A 25,788-nucleotide genomic window follows, 5' to 3' on the forward strand; every position below is an offset into this window, starting at 1 on the left:
GAAATAGAGTCAATTTGGGATTATGAGAAATACTTCATTAAAGCTTTTCCCCGGGCACCTGGGAGCCTCAGTCAGTTAAGCATCTACCTTCAGCTCGGGTCATAATCCTGGGGTCCTGGGATCCAGCCCTGCTTTGGGCTCCCTACTCACAGGGAGCCTGCTTCTCCCTCTCTACCCTGCTCGTGCTCTCTCTCACCAACTCTCTCGTGCAAATAAAAAATAAATTAATTAATTAATTAAAATCTTTTAAAAATAATAATAAATCTTTTTCCTGTATGTAAAAATACACAGATTTTTTTTAAACAAATGAGCAGGGGATTACTGTAATGCAACATATAATAAGTTAACATTACAGTATCCATAAAAATCAGAAACCATTTTCTATGTAATTCCCACCATTCTCACAGTTCTACAAGTCTTTGAGCCCTCGTTCCCCAGAGAAATAATTCACAGCAACTTATCTATGTTAACTACGAGCTGTTACTATGATAATCAGTTACTATGAACTACAGAAAATGATACTCCATCAGACAACTACTCATTAATATTTACCAATCAGATATGTAACAAATGTTTATGGAAATAAACAGGTTGAGATATGGAAAAATTATGTCATCTTCATAAGTATGGTAACATTTCTGAAACCCAAACTGAACATCTCCCTGACAACTCTACCCCAAATTCAGAGTTGAGATTGTTCCAGGCTACTCTTGTATAGTTACAGCAGATCTCAAAGAGGGGGAGATCATCCGGGTACCAATCTGCCTTTAATGTTTAGTAATAGATGTCGTATGGTGGCATGAGAGTATTCCCTCAAACAGTGAGCACCAAATAGCAAATATTTTACAACATCTGGAAATATATATTTATTTCTAGTTCTTTGGCATAAAGTTACTTTGAGACTTCGTCAGGGATGAGAACATCTGATACAATGACAACCTTAGAGTCACTAGATCTCTCTTTATCAACATAAGGTCTGTAAGGGAGGAAAAAATTTTCTTCTACTTTTATAGGTTCTTTGGCTGGTCTAATAATTAAATTGACATGAGACAGATTAACAAGAGAAAAACAAATTTAGTTGCATATGGACAGGAGCCCCATAAAAATATGAGGGCCAAGGGCAAATCAAGCGGTTGAAGCTTATATGCCATCCTGAGCCAAGAAATGGGATTGGGGCCCAGGACTTTACAGGGAAGGAGGGTAATCCACAAGACAACAAGAACAGACGTTCGGTAAGTAGATGTGCATTCTGCCGATAAGATAGGTCTTTCGGATAAAAGTTATCTCTGATAATAGCTTTCTTTCTGGACCAGGCCCCCTTCCTAACTTGTTTTAGGTAGTCAAAGAGAGGAAAAAGTTTTTCTTTAGCCTGCTGGATTTTGATTGCCTTCAGCTCAGAATAATCCACATGCCAAAATGTCATATACTTGGGATCACGTATTTTGCTCCCCTTGAAGCCAAACAACTTTTTTTAAATAATGAAGAGGTTTTGCACCACATTAATAGAAAGGTAAAGATAAATAGTTATATAGAAGAAGTTTTCCTAGGGTAAATTTATTCTTATATACAGCAACAAATATTGTAAAGTGTTCCTTACAAAGTTTCATTTGTTTCCATACTCATTGTTTACAACACTAGAATCTCTGCACAATGGAATTTGTAAATGAAATAAATAAAAACACTCGAATATTACCATGGAGAATTTTATTTCACTCTTTCTCAAAATAGGTTAATAGGTGGCACCGATATATTTCAACTTCCAATGCAGTTGAACTTGCCTTTCTAAAAATGGGAATTGGGAGCCAAATAAAAATTAATGTGCTTCTCTATTTAAAGAAGTTATTCAAAAACAATGTTTACTTTATATAGTTTTATATTTAACATGTTTTGAACATAATCAATTCTCTATCTTTTAAACTATAATTTGTCCATAATAATAAAGCCTAATTCTTTGGAAATAATGCTCAGTTAGCATAATTGGCATTATAGAGTTTTAAAGTATATTACAGAATATTCTGTCACTCGACACTGAATTGAAATTTTAAGGAAAATGATGGAAATAGCTGTAAGGGGAAAAAAGTAGCCTTTTAAATCTAATTTGTTATGCACTGCAGTAGGGTAATGGATGCAATGAAAGTTCTTTTATGGACTTCCCATGTCCAAAAGGTATTTAGGTAGCAAAAGATGTTAAGCAGACCTCCTGCAATCCCCCTTTAACTGAAGATAGCAGGAAATAAGGAATATAGGTCTGCGTCCTCCTGATTTTTATTTCCTTAGGAGTACAACTTATGCAAAGGACACCTTAGGCTGCTTAGCAGATCACAAAGGGTGCACTAGACCCCCTTGCGGCCTGCTTAAATAGAGTGATCTAAAGGATGGCTGAAACCATACCGGGAGTTCAATCCTTCAGGTGGGTCTTTTCAAATTCCAATAGTGAGGAGTTACTGGAGAATTGGTAAGGATTTCACTAGGCCCCAGCAGGTTTGAGATCAAAAGCTTTGGTTAAATAAAAGCCTGTTGGGAAATCTTAAAACCTCTTTGTAATGTAACTTTAAAAAGTTAATACAAAGAACCCTTAGACTGAAGCCCGTAACAGCACGAACAAAGAGTATATCAAAACTGATTCCATTAAGAGAGAGCGGACATACAAATTCACTTAATTTAAAGAGCAATTCAGTTATATTACTATGTGAGAGAATAGGACTTGCACCACACCATCGAGGCCATTTAGAAGACGTGCCCATTTCTTGTTACGTATGCCAGACTTCATTCTTTGTCATTCAGATATGCTTTTTAAACAACATATATATTCATTTTCTGAAAAGAGAAAGAGCGATGTGCATTTAAATTCACTCCTGAAGAAGATTCTTTTAAAACAAATTAAAATTAAACTTGATGGGGACCCATCAGTCAGTTGGCTCTCTCTCTTTCATGGTGTCAAACTGCTAATTGCCCATTCTCCTTAAAATAATAAACCTTCAATTGATATTGATTGGTAGATCATTAATCAGTACATTAATTATAATATAATTTTTATAATTAATACCAATCCATTTCTTCACAAGTCACACACTTTTATTAGCTGAACTCATCCATTAATGGTTTAGTGATAATATTTTGTTCAATCAACAACCACCCCCCAAAAAAATCTTTATTTGGTTTTAATGCCTGAATTTTGCAATTAGTTCTGAATCTTTCAAAACACTTTCCTGTCTTCAATGTGTCTCCTATTTTCACATTTGTTATGTGAGATGAGTGCTTTAAGCATTGTTTACCTTTTTGTTTTTAATAAATAGGGATACCGAAGCAAATAATGTGCTCTCGATTGTACAGCCATTTTGAGAAGGCTTGGACGAGAAGCTTTAGCTCCCAATGTCAAGCCTAGAAATTTTCAAGTGAGCAATGCCTCACAGATCTCAGAAGGTGATTATAGCTTATGTTAAAAGATAAACTGAGTCATATTAACATAAGAGTTTATATGAGCAACAATTGATTCAAATCGGGCAGCATCCAGTCTAGCAGATAGAGAAGGGTTTTGCGGAGCTCTACGAAATGAAAGACTTACAGGTTAAAGGGAGCAGGAATAGAAAGTTCCACAGGACAAAAAAGGGAGTTGGTGATTGCAAGGCCACTTCCTTTTAGGGGATAGCAGGGGCCTATCTAGTGCTGATCAGGGATCCCCAACTGACTGGTTTAAGATTCCATTTCTAGAAGAGCCAAAACTGTAATTAGTCTCAGTTTTGGCATATGGGCATAGTATAAACGACTCCAGCTTGGGCCTGCTGTCTAGTTTTTAACACTTAAGTCTCACACAACTGTATTTGTTCCAAAGAACTCTTTTCCAAGTGTAGTCATTATCAACATCAAATATCCTAAAATTCTCATATAGATAGACGGAGAAACTGTGGTTTGCGTACCCATATTCAATTTCTTTTCTGTGTCTTCTCTTGTCTTCTTTGCTCATATCTTCTTTTACTTTTTTCCTTCAACCTCTGTTCTTCTCTCAGTGTGTCATCTGATTAATGACAGGGAAATGAAACAAAGGAGGGTGGCAGATTAAGTCTCTGGGACTTTCTGTGGGAAAGATACAAAAAGCTTTGGAAAACAGCCAAGTACTCCTTGAACGAACCATCCCAGTGAGTTGGGTTTTTTGGTCTTGTTTTTTTGTTTTTGTTTTTACCAAGTACCAGCAGTCCCTTCAAAATTTATGAACAAAGATCTCACTTGACTGGCTCTACTGAAAACAAACAAATTTACATTTTTGAGAAACTTGCATCATCACAGAGTCCACTGAAAAAGCTGAGCCAGCACCCCACCCTTCACAGGTGTGCCATCAGACCCGTCCACCCAAAGCTCTTCAGGGAGCTCCTATTGATGTCTGTCCTGATGGAATGTTGACTCACATAGGTCCTGCATGCAATTGGTCATTTGTGATATATAAAAAACTTCAAACCAGTAGTGAAGGGTGTACATGGTTACTAAATCTTTGATTCCCAAATATGTATATGTGAGTATGCATTGCATGAGCATATTTACATACATATTCCGTATGGATGACGTATGTGCTCGTACCGATACAGTTAGCCGATGAGGTGTTATTCTGCTCCAACACTGACTCCATGCTCACTGGGAACTGTGTGACTAGCTTATCCCAATTGGATATTTTGGATACTTTTATAGTCATACTAAGACCTTACTATTCCTAAAGTTATTGTTTGTTTAGTGGGCTTTGAGTTTTTAAATCCATTCCAATGCATATTCTCTAGTATTTGAATTCAAGTCTTGAATTTCAGATTTCTAAAATCACTCCTCTAGCAATAAATAACTTGAATGTAAAGGTATTCTCTGAACTCTTGGCAACCATCAGCAGAATTCTGGACACTAAAGAGATTATTTTAAAAGTAGATGTCATAGAACCAGTTTTAGGACATTTATAATTTTGTAGTGGGTGGAATACCTGCAAAGGTGACACACAAATTCAAGAATTGTTCCGTATTGTTTCTTCAGTGGCTATCACAGGACACACGATAGATGATTAATAAATGCTAACTGAGCTAATGAATAAAAAATAGATGAACAATTAGAGGACAAAATGAAACAGATGATTATGTGTTGAATTTTTTTCAGTGACCAAAAGAGAAAAGGCAAAAATTAAAATCTAGAATTTTTCAAAGTGCAAATAGCTGTCTTTTCTCACTAATAAATAATGCATGTTCACTGGAAAGTATTCAAATATCTCACAATAATTCCTCTATTAAAGAAAACCAGTTTTAATGATTTAGTATATGTTGTTCATCCATGCACATTGAAAGTTGACATTTTTTAAAACAAAATTGGAACCAAAATATATGTATATTTTGTTCAATGGCTGAATTTAAAAATTTAACAATATATTGCTAATACCTTTCCATAATACAAGTGTCTCCCTTCAGCTGCCTAAGGTAGCTTCTATTTTATATATCTGATAATGTATTTAGTTCTTTTAACAGATATCTTGGTTGCATTAATATTTTTATTCTTATAAAGAATGTTTCAATAAATATCTTTTAATATTTTTCAAGTTAAGATTTATTTTCTTGGCATACATTCTAAGACATGAAATGGGCTTAAAATGTTGAAGTATTTTGGTAGAATTATTCTCTAAAAAGGTTGTGTCAGTTTATAACCCCACCAACTATGTATAAGCCATTTTCCCTATAAATTAGCCTGGAGAGAATTCATTTAAAAAATCTTTGTTAATCTAATAAAAAAAATAATCTCATTGTTTTCTTTTTTCCTTACTGTTGTTTTAAATCTTAGACTACATAGGGACCCTTTAAATAAATCAATTATTTGATAAATCACACATGGCCCACCCATGGAATGTGTTCAGTACCAAATTGACTTCCCTCTCCTATCCAACACCTTACTAGAGTGTGTCTTTGCAGGAGATATGAATCAAGGAAATAAGAAGATCTCAATATTGGGTTAAACACACTTAGGAAAGATCAAATCTATGTATTAAATCTTAAAATAAAAAGCTTTTGATTATTGACCACTCTAATTACTTTTCATCACCATTCCCCTCCATTCATGTGGATAATTAAGTAAATAAAACAGTTCACAAAGTAGAGACCCTGTTTTAGGGTGCGTTGTTCAACTCATCTTGCTACCAGTAATAAGACAACCTTCCTGTACAGTTTCGAAGGCTCCAGGGGGATGGTCCATCGCACCCTCAACAAGCTTCTGACATGATGTGCTGATGGGAGAAAGAACCTGTGAAACAAAGAGATGAGAATATACCATCAGTGACATGAATAAAAACCATTTGATATTTCCATAACCCTAGTCTGTTTATGTGCCAAACTTGCTACAGAAAAAGAAATTGCACTTTTATAATCCTATCCCAAAGAGTAAAACACTGGGCAATATCTCTTGCCTGTGAAAAATGGCAGTGTCTCTGTGGGAAGGTCCTAAAAATGTCATATGTCTCTTCATGGGCTTGCTCAGCACTTCCATGTAGTGTGCCCCTGGGTATGAAATTGTCTATATTTTGAAGGCAAAAGTGTAAAGATCTCCAGCCCCACTCTTTTACTACTCACAATAAAAGGAGAGTAGTGAGCTCTTAGCGTGTTCACTGAGATAGTAGTTGTGTTAGTTGTCTGTTGCTATGTAACGAATAAACCCAAAGTCCATTAAAACCCCACGCATTTACTACCTCACAGTTTCTGTGGGTTTGGAATCTGTGTACAACCTAGCAGAGTCTTTTGCACCAGGGTCTTGCAGTAGAGATGTCATCGGGTGCCACAGTCACATCAAGGGTTAGCTGAGGCAGGATCCACTTCTAAGCTCACATTTACTAATTGGCTGGACTCAGTTCCTCACTGGCTATTGGAATGAGAGTCTCAGTTCCTTGCTGGCTGTTGGCCAGAGGCTACGCTCAGTTCCTTGCCATATGGGGCTCTCCAACATGGAAGCATGGTTCATTAGAGCCAGCAAGGAAGTCCCTATGACAGAAGTCGTAGTCTTTTATAACCTAATCATAGAAGTGACATCCATATTCTATCACTAAAAGCAAGTCATTAGGTTCAGCCCATACTCAAGGGGAGAGGATTAGACAATGTCGTGAATACTGAGAGGCAGGGATGGCTTTCACCACGAGTGGTTTCTCAGTTGATGGCAGTCCAGGAGCCTAGGTGAAAGTAGAAAGGAGAATGCCAGAAAACATGGTGGAAGAGGAATTCCTTGGGAAAAGGCACACAATACCCCAGTGATACACACAGTCAATAAATAGTTAAGGGGCGCCTGGGTGGCTCAGTCGGTTGAGCGTCTGCCTTCAGCTTGGGTCATGATCTCAGGGTGCTGGGATCGAGCCCCACATCAGGCTTCCTGCTCAGTGGGGCATCTGCTTCTTCCTCTCCCTCTGCCCCTTCCCCCGCTCATTGCTCTCTCTCTCTCTCTCCTCTCTCACTCTCCTCTCTCAAATAAATAAATTCTTTAAAACAAAACAAAACAAAACAAACAAACAAAAAACCCACAGTTGAATCTGGGGAAAGTATGCTAAGTCCCTTGAGAAAGTATGTTAAGTCCCAGGTCAAATTAGTATGTACCATGTCAAAGCAATAATGCCTCCAATTATGTACACATTGGGAACAGTTGAAACAACAGGTGTTATTGGGTGAGGATGGCAAAACCTAAGACAAAGACAATAACTGATAACAAAGAAACACAACCTCAAGCAAAAGACAAAATAGTCTATAGTGAATATAAAAAAGATCATAATTCTTATTCCCTTAAAATGCTCTATCTAACCATTAACATTAACGAAATGAAATTTTTGACATTCAAAAGACTGAATCTCTATTTACCATATCAAATACATCCGTATGCCATTTATTTATCATTTGGCAAATTTTTAGTTTGTTTTGTCAAGAACATAGACCTAGTGGTAATTTAACGTTTACCCTTACTTTGCACCCACCCCTCACTTTGGTAGGCTGGTTGGTTCAAGGGAGGGGTATATTTGGGGACCATAAAACAAAATATAGAAAGTACAGTTTACTGACCCACACAGAAGTAGGGGGCTCGTTCTTATGATATCTTTGTTATCAGCACGGCTGTTCTAATAAGTTGAGCTAATCAGCTGAGTGTATGCATGTAGGGGTTATATACATATTTTTATGATAACAAAAATGAACAGAGATATAGCAGATAAATTGTCTTAACAGGTTATGCTGGGTTTTCGTGTAAAAACTTACTAATTAATGCAAGTGTTGCAATCATTTTTATGGCATTCCCCAAAGATGGCACTTTAAGGGTTATGCCATATGCTGATTGACAGCAGCCATAATTCCATACAATGAGACTGTATCATATTGTTTGAAGTGAGGTGATATTCATCTCTTGAAACTGATCAAACATACGACTGCATCAAACAGTATTACAATATAATCACACTGCATGTGGGGACTGCCAAGGCTGATCACCACGTTGTACTCCTTTTCCTCGGACTTCTCTAACAGAAGTTGTGACATACCACGGCATTCACATTTTCTTTAAGAACTGCAAAATCTAAGACAGAAGAAAAAAAAATCCTGCATAGAATTGTGATTTGGTTATGCTGTGTGAGCGTACATCTGTAGACAGCTTTAGAATAATAAATTTGCTCCTGCTAAGATCTCCCTAAACATACAAATAAAAGTGTAGTAACACCAAGATAAAAAGTGAAGATTCCAAACAAGGTGAAAATAATCCAAATGCCCTTTGTTTCTTTCAGTAAACAGGAAACTTGGAAGAAATGTCTTTTTTAAAAATACTTTTCAGTGTCTGTAACTCCCAATGATAACTTCTAATGTGCGGCTTTGCAAAGCCACTTGATTTTTCTACTGACCTCGGGGGCTATTTTGGCTCCGGAGGAAAATGATTAAGAGTCTGTGGGGTGCCTGGGTGGCTCAGTTGGTTAAGCGACTGCCTTCGGCTCAGGGTTATGATCCTGGAGTCCCAAGATTGAGTCCTACATCGGGCTCCCTGCTCAGCAGGGAGTCTGCTTCTCCCTCTGACCCTTCCCCCTCATGCTCTCTCTCTCTCTCTCTCTCTCTCTCAAATAAATAAATAAATAAAATCTTTAAAAAAAAAAAAGAGTCTGTTCCCCTACCACTCTCAGTTACTGCTGATCTTGGGAAGAAGGATGAGGATGGGCATGAGTGAATGAGGGTGATTTAGCTATTCTCTTGGTGGCATTCTTCATGGCATGAAGTCCGATAACAAGTGGCTTGTAGAGTACTGCAATTTAGGGACTGCCCTTTTATTATCTAGCCATCTAGCCATCTGCCCATGCATCCAGGTATCCATCCATCCACCTATCCAGTAGCCCATAAAAGAGCCCGTGAGATATTTTGGGGACTATGTTCCGGATAGCTTATAAAGAAACGGGATAATCAGATGAGAGTCATCTACTCATGCTGACGTTCACTGAGAGATATGTTAACAATCCTGGTTCTCCAGTGTGAATCCATGCAAGTCTCCAAGATGTCACCACGCTGTCTGGACTTTATTCACTTGTGTAACTTGACCTTAATCCTAACTTAAACACCCTGTCTTTGAGGCCTAAAGAAACCACGTGGTTCTTTCAGAGATTCAGTGGGATGTCCGGAACACAGAGGCTGTCTCTGACTGGTTTCCCGAACACCCACACAGTTCTGCTGCTCCCGTGTTATGGTGGCCAATAGGGAAGCCGTGAGCCTGGAGGCCTCTTTGCGTTCCCCCAAGATACAAGATCAGGTAGCTCTCTGCTCCCAGATTCCTTTAATCTTGGACATTTCTCCCAGCTTAGGTGTGGGAGGGTCAGGCCAAAGTCCCTTCACAGAAGCACTACCAGCATATAAGCTCTGTGTTTCCCTTCCGACCGTTTTCTCCTTTTCTTCCCTTCTTCAGCCTATTTTTGGGGTCTTCATATAATATGAGGTGAAAAACACTGGCTTTTCATCTCTTTTTCCCAGATCGTTGGCTTGTGATATTAATGTCATGCTTTGAACTCTTTAAGGCCTTCATTCTTCAAATACACAAATACTCGGGGTTTCAAAATCAAAATTTAAGAACTGACTCCTCCTCTCTCTTTCTGCAAGAGCATCCATTTCCTAAGCAAGTAAGGAAGAAAGTTCTAGCTGCTGCCCAAAGGTGGAGAAGGGCCACTATGCACCCTCTCTCTTACTTCTTTGTCTTCGAATTGATTCATTCTGTTGTTTGACCTTTTACTTCCCCTGTCTCTCGATTTATTTAGAGTTCAGTGGCTGGGTTTTTTTTTCCTAGTGTATCGAATGGAATAGTCAACTGCTATTTTTAATCTTTCTTCTTTTGAATTATAAATTGTGAAGACTGTACATTTACCTCTAAGCACTACTTACACTACATCACAGATTTTTTTGTTTGCTTGCTAGTGGTTGCTTTCTTTAAATTTTGGGGGTTTTCTAAGTTTCTATTTCAATTCCAGTTAGTTAACATGCAGCGTTGTACTAGTTTCAGGTGTACAATGGAGTGATTCAACGCTTCCACACATCAGTCAAAAATTTGCAAAGAAATCTAGACACAGAGTACAAATAAGCCATTTTTTCTGAATACTTTTAAGTTGCTGACCTGATGTTGTGTAAGCCCCAAACACTTGAATATGTTTTCTACAAACGAGAACAACTTTCTACTGAACTGCAACACAACCAACAAAAGCAGAAGATGAACGTTGATACGCTCCTGCCTTTAGTCAACAGACCACACTCTGGAGTCATTGATCGATGCAACAATATTTTTTGTTACCAAAAGATACAGGTCAGAATCACATGCTGCATTAAGTTGTCATGTCTCTTTGGTCTCTTCCAGTCTGGAATACTTTCCAGTCTGCCCTGGATTTTTATGATTTTCATGCTTTTGAAGGTAAGTCTAGTTATTTTGCAGAATTTTCTTTGGTTTAAGTTTGTCCAATGCTTCCTCATGATTAGACTCAGGTCACCATGTCACAAAAGCAATACTGAATTCCTCTCAATGCATCATACCAGCTTGATTTCAATAACTGATGTTTTCTTTGACATCTTTTGACCATCCTAAAAGTGATGTCTTCTAGGCTCTTCCAGTATAAGTTACCACCCCCCCCACTTTTGTGGGGAGGTACTTTGAAATTATATAGACATCTCATTTTTATAAAACTTAAATTTATTCACTAATGTTGGTATGGTCTCATTTTTCTTATTTTACTTAATATTGTAAATTCTATAAGCTATTTTTATATTACTATCAATATTAATTTTGATACTCGACTTATGACCAATGTGGTCAATAGGAGCCCCTTTTCAAGCTGGCTTCTAGGGCCTTTTCATATGTCCCCATCATTTTTTTTTTAACCACTTCATTGGTTTCTGGCAGAAGTTCCAGGTTCTTCTTCTTCTTCTTCTTTTTTTTTTTAAGATTTTATTTATTTGTCAGAGAGAGAGCGCACATACAAGCAGAGGGAGCGGCAGAGGCAGAGGGAGAAGCAGGCTCCCCACTGAGCAAGGAGCCCAATGAGGGACTTGATCCCAGGACTCCGGGATCATGACCTGAGCCGAAGGCAGACACTTAACCAACTGAGCCACCCAGGTGTCCCTCCAGGTTCTTCTTGTACTTTTCCTCTCTCCAGGACCAGAATCAACCATTTCTCTAGGAAATCCTATCTCCTTTTCCTGGACAATGGTATTGAGAAGCCAAGATCCATGTGCTATATGTGCTCATTGTTATCAGAGTGTTGCTGCTTCCAGACCCTGACAGGAGACAGAACCAGGAAGAATATGTATGCCTATACCATATATTTACATCTAAGTTTATTTCTATCTATCTGTACATGTTGAAAACCATGAGTTCATGCTGACACTTCCAAGTTCACATGTTTACTCCAGTTTTTTCCCTTTCCATATACATAATTACCTTCTCTACTAATGAGAAGCCTAGCTTTCATACTTCTTCAGAGATTTACTTATGTGATCAACCTCACTTTATGCAACCAACCTACTATTCCCACCTACCCCCTTTCCCACACAGATGGCCTCCTTTCCTGCTTGGGCTCTGATTCTCCGGAGTGAACGCTTTCTCACCAGGTGCGGGCTGATACCTCCATGCTAGACTGCCTGCCATCCCTGAGTGGATGTTCTTCTCAACCTTCTTTGGCTCTGATATCCTCCTCTGAGCTACTGCAGCTCCACCTACCTACTCTGTCTCCCTTAATAGCATTAAGACTGAATTATTTAAGAAGGGGAAGAAGTATCACTCAATATTTGCCACATAATATTTGTATTATCCTTCAGTTCTTCAAGTCATAAATTAGTTTATGTGTACTTTGCATTTTCAAATAGATTTTTGTTGTTGAGTTCTAATTTAATCACATTGTATTCAACTCTATTTTCTAATTTCTAAATTAATCTTATTTAGATCAGTTCTTGTATTTGTTGAGACTTCTTTGAGACCCAGTGAGTGATCGATTCGGCAAATGCTCCAAGTGTGCCTCAAAAAATTTCATGCTCTCAAACTTTTGGGTTCAAGGTTCAATATATATCAATCATAGCAGGCTTATAATTTGTCCCGATTTTGTATAGCCTCACTTAAATTTTTGTTTGCTTGACTTGCCAATTACCGAGGTAAGAACCTTAACAATATTTTCACTGTGATTGTATGTTTGTCCTTTTCTTCCCTAAAATGTGATCAGTTTTTCCTTCATGTATTTTGAATGTGTGCTATTTGATGACTGCAAGTTCAGAAGTGGTATATCATCCAGGTGACCTCTTCCTTCCACCCTCACGATCTGGCCACAATTCATCATTCCTAACACTGTTTCCGTAATGGTTTTTGCCTTAAAGTCTGGTTTTCTGATATTATACAGCAGCACCAATTTTTGTTTTTGTTTTTATTTTAGTTGATATTTATCTTATGTTTCTTTTCATAGAACTTCACTTTCAAACTTTTTACATCCTTAAGATTTGGATGCATTTTCAGTAGAAATTATTTACCTAAATGTTTAAAATACAAATTCAATCTTTCAATACCTGCTTTAGCTGGGCAACTTAGGTTGTTTGTATTTATTGTAATGTCTTCTATATTTGGGTTTATTTCCACCATTGTATTTTGTGCTTTTATTTATTTATTTATTTATTTATTTATTTATTTATTTATTTACTATCATTCTGTTTTCCTTTTTTTGTTCTTTTTTGGGTCAACTGAGTTTGTTATCTTTTAAAATTTCTTCTTGTTTGGAAATCATATATTTTATTTCTGTTCTTTTACTCTAACTTTGTAAGGCCTAAGGTTAATGAATACGTTTACCCTCTTTTTAACTAATACGAAAACATAATGACACTTAAAATCTGCTTATTCTTCACTCTTCTTATTATTGTTTTTCAGACTTTCATAGCCACTCTGCTTTTTTAAAAAAGATAATTTATTGATTTCTAAATTTCTTATGACACATTCTTACACATAAAAAGAAATGAGTTATAGAATCATAACCTCTGTCTACTATCCAACTTAAGAAATTAAACTTTAGGGGAGCCTGGGTGGCACAGCGGTTAAGCGCCTGCATTCGGCTCAGGGCGTGATCCCAGCGTTATGGGATCGAGCCCCACATCAGGCTCCTCCGCTATGAGCCTGCTTCTTCCTCTCCCACTCCCCTGCTGTGTTCCCTCTCTCGCTGGCTGTCTCTATCTCTGTCGAATAAATAAATAAAATCTTTAAAAAAAAAAAAAAGAAATTAAACTTTACTCACATAGTTGAATTACCCAGTGTAGCCCTCCTCCCCTCAGAAGTAACAACTATAAAGTCAGGAGATGTTTCATCTTGATTTTATGCTCCAAATGGTTACTTTTACCATTTTTTCCAGAAAATGCTTGTTTAGACTTATTCTGTATTTACCATTTTATTTTGTCACTATTGCTTCTTACATCTCATCCTTGTCTGGGTTCAATTTCTTTCTGTGAAGAACATTCCGACTTGGTTCTTCCAGCAAAGTTCTGTGAGTCATAAGCTTTCTCATTATTTATCTGGAAAGAATTATCTGCTTTTGACTGCATTCTTGAATGATATCGGTATAGAGTGGAATATACATGGATATAGAATTGTTGATAAACAGCTATTTTCTCTCAACATATTTAGATATTATTCTATTTTGCCTGTTGTTAAGTCTGTTGTTAATCTCATTAGCATTCCTTTGTAGATAATCTGCATTAATAGGTTGATGTTTGTCCTATTCCTTTTACTAAATCCCTTTATGAAATTTCTACTATGAGGGACTTTTTCATTCGAACCTCCCTTCGTGTATACATTTGTGTGTAAATTATATATACAAATATATGTATAACCTCAGATCTATTTTCTTTACAACCTCAGATTTACTTCCAAGGTAATGAATTCCACATAAACTGTATCTAATATGCCCTTAAAACCACTGATTGCATTTAACTTCGAGGGCAGTATTTTACATTTCTAGAATTTCTAATTTGTCCTTTTTCAAATCTATCCATATCTTGTTTTTAATGCTTTTATTTTTCTTTCTCTAATGCTTTAGATCTTTTAAATCTATATGTGTTACAGTCTCTCTGATTATTATTACCTACTATTATCTGATAGGTCTGCAATTTCTGGGAGTATAATTCTGCTGTTTTTTTCTCTTTCCTAAATCTCTCAAGGTGGATTGGTACCTTGTTTGTTTTGGAATTTTGAATGGTGAGCTCCTCTTTAATCGGCTTCAACTGGAGACATCACATATGGCCTGGGGTAAGGTTGTATAACTAGATTTGCTCTCAGTTTGCTTCTGCTGGGAATACATTGACATCTCAACATGGAGTCTTAGAGGCCATACAGTTTGAACACCATGCTCATATGATTGGTGTACAATGATATAAATCACATGACATGTCTGTGTTTATAAATTTTCTGGGAAGGCTTATTTACCACCTTGCACCCAAGGCTAGATAGCTTACTTCCTTGTTTTCTCTTTGTGTTAGTTTGCTGATTATTTCCTGTCTACCATTTTACTGAAAGAGTAGCCCTTAAATGATCCTGGATTTTTGTAAGTTTCAGTTTCAACATCCCTCCGCCCCCATCTCCCTCAGAATTTCCAAGGCCTTATTTTCTGTGTATTGCTGAGTATGAAAATGAAACTTCCTAGGTTTCCATCACCCTAGCCTACTCCAGCTTACTTACGACCTGCCTTGTTAGTTTATGTCATTATCACATGGGGTCTCAGTTCTCTCTTCCTTATGGTCCTTCTTCCTTTTGGTGATGTTTTTTACTTTCTTGTGACCTCAACTATGGATTGAAGAGCATTTATTTTGTCGTATCTAGAATTTTAGTATTTGTAGTGGGACAATTTTCAGGATATCTACACCATAACAATACTGTAACTGGAAGTCTTTTCTTGACATCCCATAGGCATCTCAATTTGCCACAAACCATTCTGGTGGGCTTCCTCACAAATATGGATCTCTGCCAGGGTTTTCCATCTCAATTTCACAAACCAGAAAGTCATTCTGACCTCTCCTTCTCCTTCATTGTCTAACCAGCCACGAAGCCCCTTGATTTCTCTACTGAATATGTCCTGAACTAATCCACTTGTCCCCATCTCCACTGCCCCTGCTTTAGTGTAAGCTACCACCGTCTTCCCCTGTGATGACCTCCTAATTCTCCTCCCCTCCAATCCATTATTTCTACAGAGAAAACTTTCTAAAACCAATCTGATAAATTTACTTCCTTCTTAAAACCATCAATGACTTTCTATTGCTCTTTAGATTAAAAAAATTTAAATCCTTAATGTGGTGTATTTCATATGGCTTGTTCAGTTCCATCATTAATTAATCCAACAAATATATACTGGGCAGCTACTACTTCTGGGCACGGTACTTAATACTGGGCTTGTAGTGTGTATTAATTTGTTACAATAAACTGAATGTTTGTGTCCCCCCAAAATTCATAATTGAAATCCTAACCCCCGATGTGATGATATTAGGAAGGGAAGTGATTAGGTCATGAGGGTGAGCCCTCATGTTGGGTGTAATGCCCTTATGAAAGAGTCCCCTGCCCCTTCCATCATGTAGGAACAAGCAAGAAGATGACAGTCTATGAAAACAAAGTGGGCTCTCACCAGACACTGAATCTTACCAGGCACTTAATCAGGGACTTCCAGCCTCCAGAAGTATGAAGAATAAATTTTGTTTTTTATTAGCCACCCAGTGTATGGTATTTTTGTTAGAGCAGCCCAAATGTGCTAAGACAGACCGCCATAACAAAGTGCCAGGCTAGCTGGCTTCATTAACAGAAACTTATTTTCTCACAATTCTGGAGTCCAAGATCAAGGTATTGATAGAGTTGATTCCTGGGCATCTCTTGTTGTCTTATAGATGGTTGTCTTCTCCCAGGTCTTCACATGATTTTCCCTTTGTGTGTGTCTGTGTCTGTGTTTGAGTCTTCTCTTCTTATACAGGCACCAGTCAGGCTGATAGAGGGCCCACCCTAATTTAACCTCGTTTTAATTTAAACACCCTATCTCCAAATACAGTCACATTCTGAGGTGCTGGGTGGTAGGACTTCAATATATGAAGTTTAGGAGAGACACAATTCAGCCCATAATACTGTAGTAAACCCCACTAACCACCATGCTCTTGGCACTTTCGTGTTTCCTTTGCTTTCCAGAGACTTCTCTGTAAGAAATGAGCTTCTCTTTCTTACCTTAGGGACTTTGAAAAGCTTGTTCCCTTCATTTGGAATGCTTCTCTCCCTGCCCCCAACTTTGCTTAGCCAAAGGCTAGAGCTCAGCTTCAATGTCACTTCCTCAGAGAAACATTTCCTGACTCTCAGATTAGATTAGGTCTCTGTGTTTTGTGCTCTTCGCATCCTTTTTGTACCACTTCCTATAATTCTAATTAAATGATTAACTGTATAATTAGTGAATTTCCTTGATCTTAAATGCTATGAGTTGTTAGATGCACCATCAATTTCAAAACACTTGTAGGGAGAGGAAAGAAATACTACTCTATTAGTCAGCTATTGCTATAATAATGCTGCATAAAAAACCACTCCAAAATTCAGTGACTTAAAAAAACAAGCCTTTATTTTTCTCTCATGAGCCTGTCAGTTGCTGTAATTCACTTGTACAAGACTCAACTCCAGCTTCCCCGCCTGGGTTCCAGGCTGACGGCTGGGTTCAGGTCTACTTCGTGTATCTCCATATTCTCCTTGGAATTCAGGTTACCCAGCCCATGGTATACTCCTGGTGAGTGACCGTTCACGTGGAGGGCATACGCAATGCCTGCTAGAGCCTCAGCTTAGAATAGGTACACTGTCACTGCCACCCAGTTTCATCGTTCAAAGCAAGTGACAGCCAAGCCTAAATTCAACATACTGGGGAGAGTACCCTGCCCGCTGGTAGGATGCACGGCGAAGTCACTGGAAAAGGGCATGGGCGTATAGTGTATAATTCTATGATAAGAAAGAATTGGGAGTCATAACTCAATCTACCATAACTATAGTAAAGAGTATGTACATAAATTTTTATTTTGTTGACTTAGAATAGATTATCCAAATAGTCTGTCTCTACCAAGATACACCACTTTCTTCTATGTTATGAGCAAATCTTCGCAGTCAGAGCCTGGAGTATCTTCTGAGCCACTTGTGGTCACCAGTAGTTATGCACCACATTCTAGTGACCAGTCTTTTATATAACCCAGGTGTGGGGTCTTGACCTCTTTAACAGTTGTGTAAGTTTTAGGCATACGAAAGAATGCCAGAGTCCTATTTCAATTTAGTTACACTCAGACATTTCCCTTCCATAACTAACTCTCTTATCACTGGAAATTAAAAACTTTTTCCATAAAAATCGACAGAGTTTTTGACAGATACTTGACACCTGAATGAGAATCCTTCAAATGCATGAAACTCTCTACCTTGCAAATTCTACGATCTGTTTCCAATGTCAATTGTACTGTGTGGTAGTGACAGGCAATAATGAGAGAAAACATAAGTTTATCTCGTGGTGGATACCTGTCCATCTTAGGGGGTCTGCAAAGGACGTGAGTGTTTCTAGATGACATTTAAGAGCAAGTGCATCGTTTCTCCAGTGACGAATGTTAGCTGCATTTAATCCGTCTTGTAGCTCTATCTACGGGTTTTTCTGCACATGCAAAATTTCATTTCAAAGTTACCTTGGAGTGTAATCCTTTGAAAGAAATTTGAAAAAGACAATTAGAGATCTAAGTTTAAGTTAAAATTCCACCCAGTATGGTGATAGTGGTGTAAATAACTCAAGCAAGAAAGCATTTGTTTAACGAGAGACACAACGTCAACTGCATCATAACTTATTCCTCTTCTTAATAGCTGGTAAGTTTTGTTTGTTTTTGTTTTTGCTTTTGCTTTTATTTTTAACATGGATTGAAGGATCCATCCCAAGGTAACACTGGTATGGTCATCTGGCATTACGTCCTGTGTTCCCTTAAGTCCCCTCCTACAAGTGTGGGGAAAGTAACCCAGGCAGGTGAGTAAGTGTCCTTTTTACGAGGGTCTGAGTTGGATGCTGGATATGACAGGTTCTCTCTTCTGAGGCTGTGAGGGGCATGCGAAATATATGAGCGCCATCTTTCCCACCACACTGAGATAGCCTTCTAGAGAAAAAACAAAAACAAAAAAACCAAAAAAAAAAAAAAAAAAATTCCAGATGAGGACCTAGAGAAAAAGAGAGAGAGAGAGAGAGAGAAAGAGAAAGAACTGAGCCAGATCCCAGAGGACAGTGCCCGGAATTCTCTCCCTAGGGCCCAAGATCATCTTCTAGGACTTTTTGACACATAAGCCAAATTTTGCCTGATTAGTGTGAATTATTTTCATCACTTGCAATCAAATAGAGAAAGCGAGTCCTGGGCACTACAAAATAATAACGGCGGAACAGCATCATGGTTGGAGAAAAACCACAATAGTGCAGCACCCAAAAATAATTTCTGAATAACTCAAGTTCTTCATTTGTGTTTTTGTTTTTTGGGGTGTTTTTTTGAAGATGAGGGGAAGAGAGATCCTTAAAAATCCCCCGTTGCCTCCCCCGACCCCCCCCCCCCCCCCGCCTCCGTCGTTCACGCGTGGCAGCTGCTTCTGCTCCTTTACATCTGTCTTCGAATTCCAGCCTTCTGTCAAGATAACCTCCTCCCCCAGATTTAACCTTTGGAACTTTTGTTCTCTCTCCCTTTCCTCCTTATTCTCGTGTCTACAGCCCCAAGGAACTTGTCAGTCAAAGCAGGACTCTTAAGGCAGGACGCGCCTCAGAACACGAGACACGGTTAGCAAGATGGGCAAAGACTGGGAATGTCCACGTGCTCCTCGTTTTCATCCCGTTGCCCCCTTCTTAAAAATAAAATGAAAAAAATATACGTCTTAGGTTTGAGGGTATACAAATATTGTTTAACACCTTTTTTCTTGAGAACCCCGTGCTGTCCATGTACATATTAAGTACCTAAAAACAATTTTTTGAATCAACAAAGAAGAAATTTCTGCCCAAATGAATTATTGAGTGAACAAAAAAGGAATGCATGAATAAACATAAAAATAAGACATTAAACATTTTGGAGAAATTATTACTGAAAAATTCACGTCAATAAATGTTTGATTAAAAGATACATTTCTAAAATCCAAGTCTTTCCTTTGCATACATTAAAAAAAAATGAATGAACAAAAGGACTTTGAAAGTCAAAGCAAGTCATCTATCTGCCAGAATAGAGTAGCACATCTTGTCTGCAGTTCTTGACTGAAAGTTATCAAAAATATTTAAAGATACTTAAATTGTGAATTGAAATTATTTGCAAATAGGGTTAGGTCTTAACTGATAGAAGTCATTCCCATTCTCCAGGCCAGTTTATGCATCTATGATGCAATGAGGCAAATGGGGAATTCTACGGGGCTTCGGGGAAAAGCTTTCCTTGATTGCATAAAGAGACTCAAGCAAGAAAAAGTCCCTTGTCCTGTGTTTGGAAAGAAGGATGTGGTAAAAATGTGATGGCTGGATTGCTGTGGCCCTCTTGTGAACATGGGGGAAGCAGTCAGAGAAGATAGCACATCAGAATGGAAGAGTGGAAAGAGGCAGCCACTTCACATCCTACTTCGAGCTGTCTGAAATGATCAGTTTCCTTACTGAGTCATCAGTTGAGTCAGATCTTTCTGTTTTTTGCAACCGAAAGAGTTCTAGTAGATAAGAGAAGCATATAGAAGGGAGGCTAGACATCTGAGTTGGGGACTGAGAGGAACCTCAGAAACTGGAGGTTAAGAAGCAGAACCCAACTGATGTCTTTTGGTAGAAATTTCTGAGTCTGGTGGAGCTACTCCTGGTTGGATGGACTGGAAATCCAATGTTGTGTTTTTGTTCCTCTGTCAGGGAAAATTCAATCCCCGGGCCTGACTCCATTTAGCAAGAAAGAATTAATTCCTTAAATAGAACATTAGATTCTAATAGAAGCTTACGCAGATGTTGAAAAGCTTAAAAATGTCAAGTGTCTAGCACAGAAAAATTAGCTGATTTTTCCCCCAGACATCCTGTATTATGGGTTTCCTTTTTTCTTCGTATTCATTCTCAGACAGCTTCCATTTCTCCTAATCATCTCTTGTCCTTATTTCCCTTTTGCATAAAACTCTATGCCTTCATTTTAAATCATGCCTTCTGCAATGTTACCCTTGTCTGCCTTCCCTATGCCTTCATTCCCCAAATGTGGAACTAAATCAAGCCAGTGTTGTGTCTCAGAATTTCAGTGGAGATTTGGGGTTACAGATGGAGATCACATTGGAGTGTAAGCTTAGAATGGAGTATAATACACTCTTTTAATACAAAAAAGAAGTAATAATCAACTGTATCTCACCATGGGGAATTCGTTGCTGGCTTTGTTATCTTTAAGACAATAGCTTATGTCCCTCCATCCTTTGACCATTTTCTTTTCCTCTCCATCAGGTGTTTGTGTTTTGTCTCATTTTGTTTTTCAATTTTTCCGAATTCCTATTAATTTCTTAAACAGAATAGTTCTCCATCTCGTACTGAAAATCAAGCTTGTGGCCTACTCATGCATACCCAAGAACTCATTAAGGAGCTCTGTCAATGGATTATCTACTTCAGATTTCTATCCTTCAAAGCACAAAGCACTGTAATAGCTTTGGAATTAGCTTTTCCTTTAGATGATACAAATTTTAGGAAGTGCTTTCCTCAGTCATCTTTGTAAGCAGAAGGGGAGCAATTTAAAGATGTATCCTTCCCCACTTCACAGAAAACCCTATGGGGATTGTTTTGGCTTTTTTCCCCCCCTTCCTGTCTTCTTCTTCTTTCCCATCTTCCTTCTTCTCCGTCTCCTTTTCCTTCTTCTTTCTACCCAACACAAAGACTGCAATTGTAATTTATTGTCATAACCACAATTCAAAAGAAGAATCGAGTATGAAATGCAGTCTAAAGGAGAGGGAGCACCTGGGTACCAGGTGATATGACTCCCAGTCCCGACTCTGCAGTGGACTAACGGTATAATTTTGAGTTGCTTCTTCTGAAGTTTGGGACTAAAGGTATAGTTTCCCTATATCACAAGGGCATTACAAAGACTAAATTGAAGAACGGATGAAAAAAAAATGCATCTTCGACCCTTAAAAACTAACCAAATGCGGTAGAAGGAATACCAGAGAGCTGATTCTATCAAGGGAAGGCCAAGAGCACAAGGAAGAACCCAGCTGTTGACTGTCTGTGTTAAGGGCAGGAATTCAAAGAGCAAAGCACTCAGGGGCCGCCATGTTGGGGCACCAACATCAGAGTGGGACCAAAACCAAGGTTGGAGCTTGAGCTGCAGAGCTACTGAGATTCCTTTTATTTTATTTTGTAAAGGCAGATCTGATCCATGAGGTGGCTGCAGGTCCCAACTTAAAAGAAATCTTACCCTGCTCTCTCTGCTTTAAGGCTGAAGGAGCAAAGAGTTAATTACCTTGTTTTATTCATCTCTCTTCCAAATTTTTCACATGGGCTTTTCCTTAATTAGCCATCATATGAAACTGAAGAATATTTATTATTTATTGTGTGTATTAAATTTTATGTCTTTTCTTCTTAATTTTTAAAACGGGTGAATTTATTACTTTTTCTTGTTTTTCTCCTAAACAAGTAAGGTTTGTTGTTGTTGTTGCTGCTTTTATTGTTTGTTTAGTGGTAGTCCTCATCTGACTTTTCTCTGGGTCAGTAATTCTTCATAAAGAGCAAAATGAGAAGAAGCTTCTGGCATGTTTTATATTAATGGGAAGAAGCAAATAGTTTCCCATACGTTTTTCTTATTCTTAATTCTTTTCTTTTTATCTCTTACTCAATTTAAATATGATACCTAGAAATGCCCACTCAGTATTGATTAAGTTATATGGCTTAACATCAGGGCTCTATGGTAACTTATTAAAGTATATTTTATAAAGTGATTTTGGTTGTCAAGATAACGTGACTATACAATGACTTATGTGCTCGCATGGATCACTGCCATGGTTCTAAGTCAGCTCTAAAGGGAACGTGAAATGAGCACCTACATGCCAATTTCAATTCTGATTATATTACCTACCACAATTCATTAGACTCGTCAAGTTCTAAGGGTTTATGCATTTAAGGACTTGCTTAACTTGCTTAGAAATTCACTGCTAGCCAAGGTACTCAGAAGGAAAGCATGCCTGAATAATTCCTCCATTTAAAACGGTCTTTATTTTCACGTGTCCGGTATGTAGCATGTAACGATGCTTATGCATAGTCTCATTTATTTTATGTATCCATGGCTTACTTCTAGGCTGTAAATGCCTTACAAGCAAAGAATGCCTCTATGGCTCTTGTCTCCCGCAGCGCGAATGTGGGTATCGAGTACAAGCTTCACTTAAGAAGGGGGAACGGAAAAACTGACCCACAAAGTCTCAATCAAATTTCACTTAAGAGTTTCCCTGAGCTAGTTAATATCTGAATGCAATAGTCTCGGTTTTACTTGGAAATGATGATGCTTGTTAAGGACTATGGCTTATGGCGCTCAGGCAATGTTGAGTTTTGTTCGATGAGCTGCTTTATCGCACTTCAAGCGTCTGCTCCCTTACCTCCTTTCCCTACACTTTCTCCAATTTTCCTTCTCTTTATCCCCCACATTTCTCTCTTTTTTGTTCCATCTCTTCTACCTTGTACACCTGAGGAATTACTTTAGAATAAAGAGTCTGATATTTTCTTTTTTTAACTCAGAGGAAAACAAGCCTGGGTGTATCTCTATAGCATAAAGACCCAGGGGATTCATTATTTGGGGGGAAAAAAATCTGACCAGAAAGACAATACACAGACTTTTAAAATGTAACAATGAGACTGAAAAAAAAAATGTATGTATAGATGAGTTGGTTTCCTCCGATAAAGTATTCTTAATGTTCTTAATTATACGTAAGTAAATATTCTTGGTTGATAGAATTTTAGAGGAAGCTGCTGAAACTAAAATGTTTGAGAAAACAGTTACCGTTAAATGAACAGAGAAACCACTTTCTAGAGCACCCGCTGAACGCTTAGCTGAGCAGTAAAACATCAGAACGTGCCCAGCGCTTTGGGAGTGTGTGTTCAGATTTCTGCATGTGTTTGTCTACAAAAGCATTTCGAGGGGCAGCTTTTTACTGATTCTACCTTGCCAAAAAAAAAAAAGAAAAAAAAATCAATCCAGCAAACATCATTGGCTAATAAATGTTTTTATCACATTTTCAAACTTTATCAGGACATCTGAGTTTTTAGTGCCTCCTTCCTGAAAAAGAGAGCCCATGGCGGAAGACCTTAACGCCACCTCTGGCCTTCGACGCAATGTCTGCTCTGAACTGAAGGCTCAGTTGCTGCGTTTGTCTAGTTTCTACAGGAAGGGAAAATGCCCCACCAAATAACCTGAGTTTGTAACTTTAACAAAAACCTCCAAACCTGCTCATCTATGGCAAGTAAGTGTACTCCCTTTGTTCCATGGTATGCAATTAGATGCATTTGAAATACAAGGTAAGTTAAATCAGAAGTCTCCGGGACAAGAATGTACTATTTTAAAACAGGGAGTGTCAAATGTTGTTTTTCAACCCAGAACCAAAGAGTATTTCACAGGTAATTTCTCAGGGCTGATGTTAGCTAATTATTAGCTACCATACCCTGCCTCCCATTCTAAGTGACTATCTCCTGGCAGAAAGACACAGCTAGGAGTGTTTTGTTTCATTTGTCCTTGGAGTTTTTATCAGCATCAAGAAGGTGGACTGAGCCAAAGTTAGAAGAATTCTGGAGCTAAGCAAAAAGCGACCCGTTTAACAGCCCCCATTAATTGGGGCTGTTACATGATTAATTTGAGAAAAACAGAAGAGACGGATTCCTTTACAACTCACAGTTGGATGCAACGCACTAAAAGTAATCCTGTAAATTACATTTTAAATCTTCAACATATTCCGAGCAGATAAAATAGTGGCATGATTGACCAAACTCCTTTTAAAAGTACACATATTACGATGCATCATAGTTATAAACAGATGGTATTTGGCCTCCTTCCTATTCTCAACATTTGGAATTTCTAAACTATGTGAATTAAACAATAATATTTTATAAACATACAAGGGATTTTGCTCACTGCTTTGTTAACATAGAAATTATACAATGCTGACATTTATTTAAATTTTAAAAAGTAAACAACAGTGTGCATTGAAATAAAGCAAACTAAAATCAACATAGAGAAGTATGTTCTGTGTGCATATTACCTACAGTGGCACTGGCCTTTTTAAGGAAAGACATAATAGGTTGAAGAACAAGTGGTAGCTTAGATGGGCCTAATCCTTTGTACTCCAAAGGCTCATTTAACACCTCTCCGTAAACAACGGATATTTATACCATAATTGGCTATTTGACCATCCGAGTTCATTTACTATGTAACCTGCTATTATGGAGTTAAAAGAAGTTCTCCTTCATTGGCTCATCAGCTTTCATAGTAGTGAAAGTGTCCTCGCAGTTTTAAAAACACTTGCACAAACAGGCATCATTCTGACACTCGTCCTCATAATGAGAAACATTAGCATCATATCAATAAGTATATATTTTTTTCTTTGGGAGATATTATTGCCAGAAAGAAAGGGAAATGTATCAGATCTTAATGTCATTTCCTGAGATACTTTTCTGAAATTATAGCTTTAACCCTTTCGCTACATTTTGAAAGGGGATCCATCTGCTGAGTTGATGTACAAAATCGAAGGCGCTTGGTTTTCAAACACTATTCTTGGATTTGCAAAGTTGTGCTGTGATGAATAAATAATGAATCAGATATTTCAATCAGTTTTATGATTTTCAAAAGCCCTGATTATCATTGTTTACAGACAGTCTCTTCTCCATGCACTTCCCATGCGCTCTTGTTCAGCCTTTCAAGGGTAGACTTCTGTAGGCCAACCCCCGGGCCCTCGGTTTACCCCTGCGCAGCTCTTCCCACATTTTAAACGACCAACCAACCAGCCCAACCAACCAGCCCGTATTTCCAAGTCTACAGTTTGAATAATAGTTCAAACTGAGGGGGTGGGATCTTGAGAGGTAGATGCCAAGTCAGAACACTCCAGATTAAGGTTTCTTGCTATTTGGTCTACAATCTCTCCTGGTGGGAACGAGAGAGGAAGTGAACTACAACCTAGACGGAAAGAAACGCAAACGGCCTTGTGGAGCCAAGGACGAGGGGCATTTTTTCCCTCTTACACATATAATTCTAAATGTCTACACTCAACTAAATATCGAATGATAAAAAAGAATACTAGTGCAGGGAGGCT

The 25,788-nt window shown here is 38.0% G+C and overlaps 1 protein-coding gene across 5 annotated transcripts in view; it reads right to left on the bottom strand.

Annotated features, from left to right (window-relative positions):
* Positions 1–1,699: 1,699 nt before the first annotated feature.
* QTMAN (queuosine-tRNA mannosyltransferase) overlaps positions 1,700–25,788 on the bottom strand; it is a 406,065-nt gene continuing 381,976 nt past the window's right edge. For 3 of the 5 annotated variants that reach the window (XM_087860074.1, XM_087859866.1, XM_087859771.1), the window contains 3 exons: positions 6,168–6,255; positions 3,918–4,015; positions 1,700–2,817 (listed from right to left, as the gene is read on the bottom strand). In XM_087860074.1, coding sequence (XP_087716200.1) covers positions 3,924–4,015; positions 6,168–6,255 — 180 coding nt within the window. In that variant the 3' untranslated portion in view covers positions 1,700–2,817; positions 3,918–3,923. Of the gene's footprint in view, positions 2,818–3,917; positions 4,016–4,957; positions 6,256–25,788 lie in introns of those variants that run through there. The other 2 variants (XR_015723429.1, XR_015723348.1) reach the window with 1 other exon arrangement.

This window comes from Ursus americanus, chromosome 1 (genome assembly GCF_024610735.1).
Source record: "Ursus americanus isolate L20-20 chromosome 1, mUrsAme1.1.p, whole genome shotgun sequence".
In the NCBI taxonomy this organism is placed as follows: domain Eukaryota; kingdom Metazoa; phylum Chordata; class Mammalia; order Carnivora; family Ursidae; genus Ursus; species Ursus americanus.